General features: G+C 38.7%; 1 protein-coding gene across 2 annotated transcripts in view; it reads left to right on the plus strand.

The window, feature by feature from the left end:
* The window catches only part of SH3BGRL2 (SH3 domain binding glutamate rich protein like 2), a 60,387-nt gene extending 50,732 nt beyond the window's left edge, over positions 1–9,655 (plus strand). Inside the window, exons 3-5 of one of the 2 annotated variants that reach the window (XR_004676496.1) lie at positions 1,920–2,000; positions 5,059–5,202; positions 6,450–9,655. Coding sequence is in view for 1 of the 2 variants with exons in the window: in XM_034990316.1 (XP_034846207.1) it covers positions 1,920–2,000; positions 5,059–5,070 (93 nt within the window). In the remaining variant the exon portion in view is untranslated. Of the gene's footprint in view, positions 1–1,919; positions 2,001–5,058 lie in introns of both variants that reach the window. The other variant, XM_034990316.1, reaches the window with a different exon arrangement.
* Positions 9,656–10,057: the final 402 nt, after the last annotated feature.

The following is a 10,057-nucleotide window of genomic DNA, read 5'->3' on the forward strand; positions in this document are numbered from 1 at the left end:
CTTCCTAAGATTTTATCCATTTATTTAGAGAGTGTGCACGTGAGCAGGGGAGAGGGGCAGAGGGCAAGAGAGAGAATCTCTAGCAGACTCCCCTCTGAGCACAGAGTACAATGTGGGGCTCGATCCCAGGACCCTGAGATCATGACCTGAGCTGAAATCAAGAGAGTTGGACGCTTAACCGACTGAGCCACCCAGGTGCCCCTAACTTAGCTATTTTCTTAAGGGAAACTAGCTCATTCTGCTCCCTTGCTCAGAACCTATACATGATTTCCTTTTGTACTTAAGATAAAATTCAAAATTTCTTTCTTGGTTTGATACAGTCTGGCATATGCTTGTCCCTGTCAGACTTGCCAGCTTCCCTCTTCACCAGTGCTGTTTTCTGTCCTGAATACCCCTGTCCCAACCCTTTGCTTGGTCAACTCTTCTCCCCCTTCAGATTTCAGCTTAAAATGCCATTTTTGAAGTACATTTTTTGCTGAGCCTCCCTTTTCAGATGAATTGCTCCTTCTCGTCAGGTCAAGAAGGCTCTCTTTGGCGGTGCACTGTATTAGGCCCACTCCTGAATTGCAGAGGGAGCTACCACCTGAAGATCTATGGAAGGAGCAGGGAGTGGAAGGCCTGAGGCTGAGATGATTGTGAATTAAAATCAAGCTACCTCCAAAACCACGTGAGATTCAACTTGCTAAAGCATTTGAACAAGAGAGTCTCTATACAGAGTGAAATAACTCAAAGATTTTTTTCATCATTGAGGCATCCTTTGCAAGAAGCAAATCTCCATTCTCTAAGTCATGGACTCTCATTTAGATTCCTAGACAGGTTTCAAAAATATTTGTGATGCCATTGGCTCAGCTCAGCAGTGGATCCATTGGCTCAGCTCAGTGACTGATATACAGGGTGCCCCATACCTGGTTTCCTCTTGGCCAAGAAGCATCACAGAGTCCAAAAAGCATTGATTTCTATGTCAATGAGAATTGGCCCCAAATCTCAGCTCTTTCACGGATTGCCTGTTAAGCTTGGGCAAAATATTTCTTTGCTCCGAGCCAGTCTCCAACCTGGTGGTCTGTGGTGGGGATTAAATGAAGTACTGATTGTAAGGCGCCTGGCACAGAGCAAATGGCTACAAATGATTCTGATCATTGTCTGCTTACATTTATCCTTCGGATTTATCCTTCGGATAAAGTGATCGAAGGGACTTCTACCAAATTTTAAGACTGCTTTACCTCAATTTAGAAACCATAGAGTTATATCTAGGCAAACATTTGAAAAGAAAAAATTGATGAACACATTGACCAGAATTCCTTATTGGTCTCTCTTGTGAAAGTAGGAAGAAAAAGATGATTCTGTGTCTGAGGCAAAGATAAATGTTACAGAGGATATAGTTTCCTCTAGGTTTTATTTGATCTTTTTATTCTCTCTGAAGACATAGTCTGAAAGAATGTGGAAAACTTCAAAAGCAGAATAGAAGCACTTGTTCTGACACATGGAGATCTTTATGGCTTTCTGTTTACCCAGTGATTTTTTTTTAAAGCCCTAGATAACAAAATACCAAGAATGGAATTGGGAGTCAGCCTTTCATATTAAAGCACTAGAAGTGAAATCTTTGATCAGAGTGATTTCACACAAATAAATGTTAGTTTGGCACAAGAGGGAAAGGGAACGTGTTCCGATTTCACTGGTCTTGTCAGTGTTTTACATTTTAGTCCTATCACAGGCCTTGCATTAAAAACACGGTACACACATTATCATACTCAGAGAAATTTTTATGCTCAAGCAGAGCAAATCCAGTAGATTTATGTAGCCCTTCCCTGGCCTGCATGGAGCAATGGTACATTTTCTCGTTTCCATAAAGAATTTTTCAAAAGCACCAAATACTGATAATTTTTGCTTTTTTTTTTCTTTTCTCTTCCTCTTTTTTCTAGGATTATGACAGTTTTTTTGAAGCAAAGGAAAGCAACACAGTCTATTCATTCTTAGGCCTGAAACCACGGTTGGCATCAAAGGTAGGTAAATCTTTTCTTTTTTTAAAATTCATCTTTCTTGAATTGTCTCGAGGGGTTGAGATTGAAGATGTTAGAAGAATGCATGTGTAAGTCTCCTAAATTTTTAAATTTCACTCGCTCAAATGCATAGTCAGGGACTGCCTGGTGTAAAAATGCATGAAGAAGCCCAGGGTATTTTCCTCTAATTTTCAATTGTTGTATATTAGAGTTTATTTTTATCTATCATTTACTTTATTTAAAATCTATACCCCCCTTCTTCCAAGAAAAATTTAAGGTAGTAAGTGCTTTCTGTTTTAAAGTGCAAGTTTACATTACTTTACATTTTTTGAAATAGCAGAATCAAAGCCATATCTTTAAGGTTTTTTGCACATTTAACTCCTTTACATTGGAAGGGAGATGGCCTGTAATAATAAATGGTCAACCTTAAAAAAAAACACTATAATTCCTGAACTAAGTCAAAATGTTTTTTGAAGCTACTTTATTATGTCATATGTCTTTGATGGAACATAAAAGGCTCAAGCTTTTCTAATATTTAGACCAGAAGATATATATATTATTACAAGTTTGTGAAGCGTATAGATTCACTTTCAAAATAAAAAACAGAATTTCTTTATTAAATAAGGTAATATTTTGATTATTTCCCCCTTTAAAGATATTATTTTCTTCTGATTATGAAAGTAGCCTTATTTAGGAAAGGTTCATTTAGGAAAATACCAAAGTATAGAGTAGAAAATAAAAATCACCTATTATTCCACCACCCAGAGATAAGCATATTAACTTTTTTGGGTGTATTTTCTTGTAATCTTTATATACAAGGCAGTTGAGGTTTTGGCCATATTTCACATTGAGACTGAATTCTAAAGTATCTATTTTTAACACTGAATTGAAATGAAAGTACATTACTGGGTACTTTGATGTCTGTCAGCAATAGGTCTTTTGAGGCTACTCAGGATCCGTACCGTTTCTGGAACACCTATGGGAGGAAAGCAGAGACTATCAATAATATAAATTATACACCAGCACCCGCAGTTCATAGCCGATGTGAAATCTTGCTTTGTTTTTACATTACTAAGTCCACAGATGGTTGTGGGTGGTTTCCATGCATATGTTTTAAACAGTGGCAAAACCCACACATATAATATTTAAAGGTTCTTACAACTATTTTTATAAAGATGGAACATTGGAATACTTGTTAGGAAAATTGTAGTATTTTTATAACATATTTCATCCAAAGATATTAAACAATCCAGATTTATCTTCAAAGACCTGGAAAAAACATGGGTAGGAGTAATCTAAAGTATGCATAAATCTAGTGGACATCATTATCTATGCAAAAACCTTAAAAAAAAAAAAAAAACTGTGCGCTTGCCGTCTTTGTTCTCATTTTCCCCTGAAGATGTAGATTCCTTAGAGATTCTGAAGGCTGATTTTTTTACTCTTTAAAAATATTTATTCTCTCATAAATTTCCCAGGAAGCCTATAATCCATAAAATATGCATTTTCACATGACTTGTGGTCACAGTATTAAAGCTGGTCTTCTGATGCCATTGACAACTACTTGATTTCAGTAGACCGTTCCAAGGGCATTAAAGGCTCTGGGCAACCCCACCCATTCAGCACACCATATTCCAGCCCCTGAGTCAATCGTATGAGCAGGAGCACATGGAACCAGAGTGGAAGTCCATGGTGCAGTGTTTGTGCAACCCTCTCTCATGAATCATTCAGGGCCTTAAGGGTTAATAGCAACTAACACTGCATAGGAGAGAGGTGAAAATATGTTTAAGAGCAATTCAGCTTCCCCGCCCCACCCCCCAATTATCTATTTATTTTTTTACCTTGGTAGTAATACATACTCAATCCACAGTCCACACTCAAAGGCCTAGACAGAGTATTCACGGGTATAATATACTAAAAGGTGGAAGCCCCCTTTTCTCCTTTCCTTTCCCTCACTCTCTGCAGTATACGTACATAAACAATAGGGCTAGAAAGCCTGCCAGTGAACATATAAAACAACATTAGCATCTGTAATTGCTCATACACAGTGAGGAGAGAGTAGAGAGATGGTAGGAGAAGAATGTTCACAAGCCCAACAGGCCCAGGTATAAGGTAGACTCTGGGCAGTTCTCAAAAATGGACAGGGCAGAAGAAGGTAAGAGGTCACAAAATGGTGGCCTATAGGCCACATTGGCTCTGGATGCGTCTCTCCTACACAGAACTTTGAAAAGAATTTAAATGTGTTGCTAATATTTAAAATATAGATTTCTCACTTTTCTCAAGAAATTGAAAGTATGGAAATCCTGGGGGAGCCCACTTCCTCCTTTGGCTGATTGGAGCCAGTAGAAGCCAACCCATCATGGTACATACCTAAGAGAAAAGGAGGCCTTTTCACCAATAATTTTCAGGTAGAAAACCATCAAGTTTGTTGTTTAATTAGACTCAAAGCAGGACCTGGAGTAGAAGTTTCTGCTTTGCGATCCCTACCATTCAGGGGTGATATTCAAAGTAATGTAACAGCTAGTAAATCCTGGGCACTGACCAGCCAGAGCTAGCTTGAGCATGTCTTGGAAGTCCCACCCTCCCCCACCCCCCGCCATGGCAGGTGTCTGTTTAGTGGCTGAAACATGGAGCTCTCCTGGGAGGAGGGCCAGAGGTGGCCCTGGGGGGATTGGGGCAGCAGCTTATTTACTAAGAGTTTTGGCCATACCGGTGCTGTTCTTCAGCTCTGGTGGCCCTCTGCAGGCCCCAAGTGAAGCACCCACACACACCCCACTCACCTGGGTACGGGGGGAGTAGTGCCTCTGAGAGGAGTCTCAACAGTCTTTGGAAACATGTGGCTTCCTTTCCACTTTGACATTTGGCAGGTTGGGTGGCTGTGATTGAAATCTGTGCTGCTCCTGAAACCTAGGATTTGCTGTCATCAATCACATGGGGGTGATTTATTGTGATTTCCAACATCTCCATTCCTGACATTTAAAATATCATCACCAGGCTGAATTTTCTTGTCAACCCAATGCAACAACTGACCTTTTTTTTTTTTTTTTCTTTTTTTAAATTATAGGCAGAACCTTAGAGAAGACCAGTGGAAGATAACAGAGATGTATTTTGGAGCGCCCCCTGGTACTCAGCACACACCTGCTTACCTAATACGTCACTGTGACTAAAGCCACGTGCATCATCAGTAACACTGCTTGCCATGGAAAAGGTGTTTTTGGAAGACATGGGTATAATGGGATTGCATGATTGCTTTAAACCAAATCAGGACTGTGGTGGTTTTTTTCTTATTTTCAGAATTGCCTGCAGTTGCCTCATTCACCTGGAGGTACTCTAACCTGTTACAGGTGTGCTTCCTTAATGACTGAAAGATAAATGGGTAGCACCATTGGAGAGAAAATGCTGAATCTGCGCTAGGTTGTAGCTGGTGGCAGTATTGCTCAGACCTGCCTCTCTTTAAGTGGCCTGGATTGTATCCTTGAAATTAGTTTGCCAGACTATTAGAATCTTTTGATCAGACAGAAAAAAAGCAATGCTGGTTGACAAAGGGCTGAAGAGTTTTGCTGCAAAAGTCGCAGCCATCACTATTCCAGTGCTTTGTAATAGCACCTATAGAAAAAGATGTTCTAGCCTCCTTTGGTAATGGACACTCTTATTTCCATAAATCCTCCAAACTCCTCCAGATGTTTCCAAAAATCACTGTCACAACAATGTGTGATCAGGACCAAGGTACAGGGATAAAAATAGTTGGTATTTTGGAAAATAAAGGGTTCTGCATCTCTTGCAAGGGAAAAGTTTCATTTAAATGTAAAAGACAGAGTAAAAGGTATATTTTAGGAGGTGTACTAATTAGACAGTAAATTTAGAGGGAAATGATCTGACTCCTATCTGAAGGGATTTTCAGCTCTAGCAACTTATTTATGCACAAGTAACATATTTTTAAATGCAGCTTCCCTAACAGCTGCTTATTCTATTTTGTGAATGGATTATATATTTTTTTTTTTTTTGAGAAAGGAAGATCTTGGTTAGATATATTTTATGAGCCCTTGATGAGGCATATGAAAAGATACTAATATTGGGGTACAATGTTCATTTTTTTCCTCAGTTGCTTTTCACCGGACCTCTAACGGCTTGCTCTTATTTCTGGCCAATGTACAGTCCCAGCTTTTTCAGAATACTGCAGATACATGTTCCCATTCTATACATGGATACCAGTGAGCTTTCAGAGCAGTGTATATGAGAAAGGGGCTGTCAGAGAATAGCTCTGAATTGTACTTGGCATGCAGAATCTCTACTCCCTTTGGAGCGGATGCTGAACATGTCGACTTCCTTCAGACAGAGGCTGCTTTTCTCCATCCTTGTCCCTTATGGTCTTTAGAGTTTTTAGTTGCCATACATAAACAGTCTTGAATAGGATAAATTCTTAGAGGTTTGCCTAAAATATTCTGCTTTTCTCAGCATCCTGATGCTGGACCTGTCATTCAGATGCTGAGCAGGATGTAAGAAATTGAAAGGACATAAGAATGAAAGTCCTGTCCCCTGTGTTCCCTCACCCTCAACTAAGTAAATGCAGACCACTCTGAAGGACTTGTTGAATGCGGACACTGAAATCCCAGCCTGAGATTTGCAGCCCAGGACTACAACCAGAAGAAGAACATGCCACAGATTTCAACTTGACTGGAACCAATACATGATCCACAATTTTCTCTCCAAGGAAAGCTGTTGTGAAATCATGGGTATTACTGCTTAGTTGGCATTAAATAAGATCCAGGTCAAATTCCATTTGAGAAATCCCAGGGACTATCCAGGAATCTTTTATTTTGAACTGGATATTGTGTTTGAGTAAATGTGTCTTCTGATAAGACTTAGAACTTCATTTGCAGATACAACAATTTTAAAAATGTAATGCTACAGTGATCTAACTTACATTTAATCTATTCTTGCCAATGAGCACCAAGAACCAACTTGGTAAGATTGAGGCCTTGGAAGTTAAATTCTGGGGTTGGGGGATCAACATGATACTTGCTAGACAAAGATAGCTATTCAGATTTGTTCATCTTAAAGCTTTTGCATTACTGTGGTTATTGTAGGACCAGAATGGTTTCCTAAACAGACTAGATGGAGGATATTGCTAAATTGCTACCAGTCACACATCGTCTTCCCCTCAGCTCATCATCATCATTATTATTATTATTATTATTTTAAAATCAGCATAGAAATAGGAGAGACCAGCCCTGGCTGGTACTGTACTTGTTATGAGTGAGGTGGAAGCACACTGTGTGGCATTTCCTGCAATACCCAGGCTCTGCAGAGTACTGAGGTATTGCCCTCTGGGACCACATTGTGTTCAGAGAATACGGTCTCTTTCCTTGTACTGTTTTACCCGCTAAGTTCCAAACATGTAATGATTTCCTGTTCCTTTCTTTAACTAGCTGCCTTTAGATTTGAATATTCACAGTCTTAAAAACCTAGGAAAGAACTAGGTGGGAGTTACAGACGTAGATGTAATATCAAAGGCATTTCAAGACAGAATTTTTATTTCCTGTAGTAGGCTTATTGGGACAAAGGAAATGTGCTGCTAAAAATAAAATTATGCCAGTTTAAAATTAGATAAAATACAGAGTGCCATCCTGCTAGGTATATGCAGACCAAAAGAAAATTTAGTTGGGGAAATACTTATTTTTCCAAATTCTGGTGTTCTATTAAAATCAAAGAGGAGAAAAGGAAGATTTTTTTCTCTCTCAGATTCTAATATATTTTAGATTTGTTTCTGTTTTATAGATTCCTCCAGACACCTAGCTGTTTTTGTATTACATGAATTTAAAAATGAACTAAATTTATTTTTGTCTTCTGTTATTGAAAGGTACCAAAGCCTCTTTCTATTGTTTGTTTGTTTTTTTTTTTTTTAATTTGGTTTTGCTATGTAGGGTTTTGCTTTTTCTAGAAATACTTTCCATTTAACAGCATTTCTTAAGTGTCAGGGCCCACTTTGATGTGCATAATTGTTTTTAGATTTCAGTGTGTATGCGTTTGTTTCTAAAGGCACTGGTGCAATCTCAGATTTTATATTCAGCATTAAAGAGAAATAAATTCCAGAAAACACATATTCTGAAAATGGAGTGTTTGTTCCCTACCATTTCTTATACCTTTTCTAATTTTAGTTCTGTGTTTGGTTGAAACCTTCCTGTTTAGTTGGGATGTTATACTTCTACTCCCACTCATGAATCTCATACCTGAATGCTGCAGATTAGTTGTAAAAATGCGGACGGATCATTTGCCCATTTGAGGAGACAAACATGTGTGTGGTCCTGTGTACATGTGTGTTGGGAGGTGATCACAGAATGCTCTCAGGCAGTGACCAGGGCCAGGGAAGCATTAAATCTCTTGTTCCCTTGGTTGGTTCCAGTAGATGATTGTGGTTTCCTGAGTACACTGAAGCCACGGACTGGTGGATTTCTTCCCTTAATTGGGTGCAAAAACCCAAGTACAGTGTAGCTGCCACCCTTAGATAGCAGGGCCCCCCTTGAGGTAGCCCTCTCTGAAAGCAGAAGACACTTCTGAAGGCAGAGTCGGAGGCTGATCTCGTCACTGAACTATTTCAGACCTTAAACAGCAAGACTGAAGGAGGGTAAAGGAGGAGATAAAAGAGACCAGGCTGTAAGTTTGAAGGAAATGTGCTAAATTGTGAAACCAAATAAGCCAGGTAATCAATCACTGCCCACTTATACCCCAGATTTTCAGTTTTCCTAGTTCTTCTAGAAATGCAGGTCAGGTTGGTTTGGTCATCCTTTCAATCAGCATGTGTTGAGCTCCTGGAATGTAATGGGTACTGTTTGAGCAGGACAGCAGTCTCTATCCTGAAGAAGGAGAAAAACGGAATCAAGGGCAGCAGTTACTGCCAAGTGATGAATGATTGAGGTCAGTTCGTAGTGCTCCGTTCGTCATCTGGAGAGACGTTATGTGTAATCTTTGTTTGTTACAACCCTTCCAGGCTTTAAAATTATTTCATGCAGTGAAATATATACGCATACATCTATACACACACACACTAAAATATAAAGAGTAATAAACCCCTGTGTGCCTGCCACCAGCTCATTGCCTTTTCTCTGAGGCACTGAGTGCTCTTCTAGGGCCCTATCCCATCCCTGTTTGAGAGTGGGAGCCCCTCTCATGAACTCTGTGGATCATAGCCTTTCTCTCCTTTATCATTTTACCTCCTTTATCATATGTACTTTAAATAATAATAATAAATGGCATTAAACTGTATTCTTCTATCACTTTATGTTCATTGCAGTTGGGCATTATCATTTTGTAACAAGTGTCCTGGTTTATTTTCACAGCTAAGTACTACTTCACTGTATGACTGTATCACAGTTTTTCCCTTCTCCGGTCACTGGGTATTGAACTGCATCTTTCTTTGAAATAGAAAAAGGCAGTGTTGCTATGAACATTCTTTTATATGACTTCTGGTGCACATAACCAAGACTGGATGTATACCTTGAATAGAATTGCTGTGTCGAACAATAAAGCACATTATCAACTCTTAACAGATAAGGCCAAATTGTTTTCCAAAGTCATGGTACCAGCTTACACTTTCACTGGTATCCTAGAATTTTCAGTACTCTAGATCCTCGCCAACGTTCGGGATCATCAGAATCAAATTTTTGCCAAGCCAAAAAATGTAAAATGGTATCTCACTGTGGTTTCATTTTGCACATATTTGATTACTAATAAATTGAACATGTTTTATTATGGTAATTCCTAAGTAGGAATTCGGAAATTCTTCGTGTCTCTTACCTTTTTTTCTATTGTGTTTTGTTTTTTAATTATTAATTTTTAAAGTTCTTAATACTTAACCTTTTATCGGTTAACGCATATTTAACTATTAAAGAGAAACTATATTTAGAGTAGAATAATCTTCTGAAGCAATTTCCAGAAGTATGAAAAGCATGTGAAACTTTCTTCTATTTGGAGAAAATAAAGTTAAATGCATATATTGTGTGTTCTTATTGTGTGCTAATTTTCAACTTGTCAGCATATTGTCCCAGAGAAGATGTACTTTGGAA

Source organism: Mirounga leonina, unplaced genomic scaffold, assembly GCF_011800145.1.
Source record: "Mirounga leonina isolate KUSES-001 unplaced genomic scaffold, KU_Mleo_1.0 Mir_53, whole genome shotgun sequence".
NCBI classification, from domain to species: Eukaryota; Metazoa; Chordata; class Mammalia; order Carnivora; family Phocidae; genus Mirounga; species Mirounga leonina.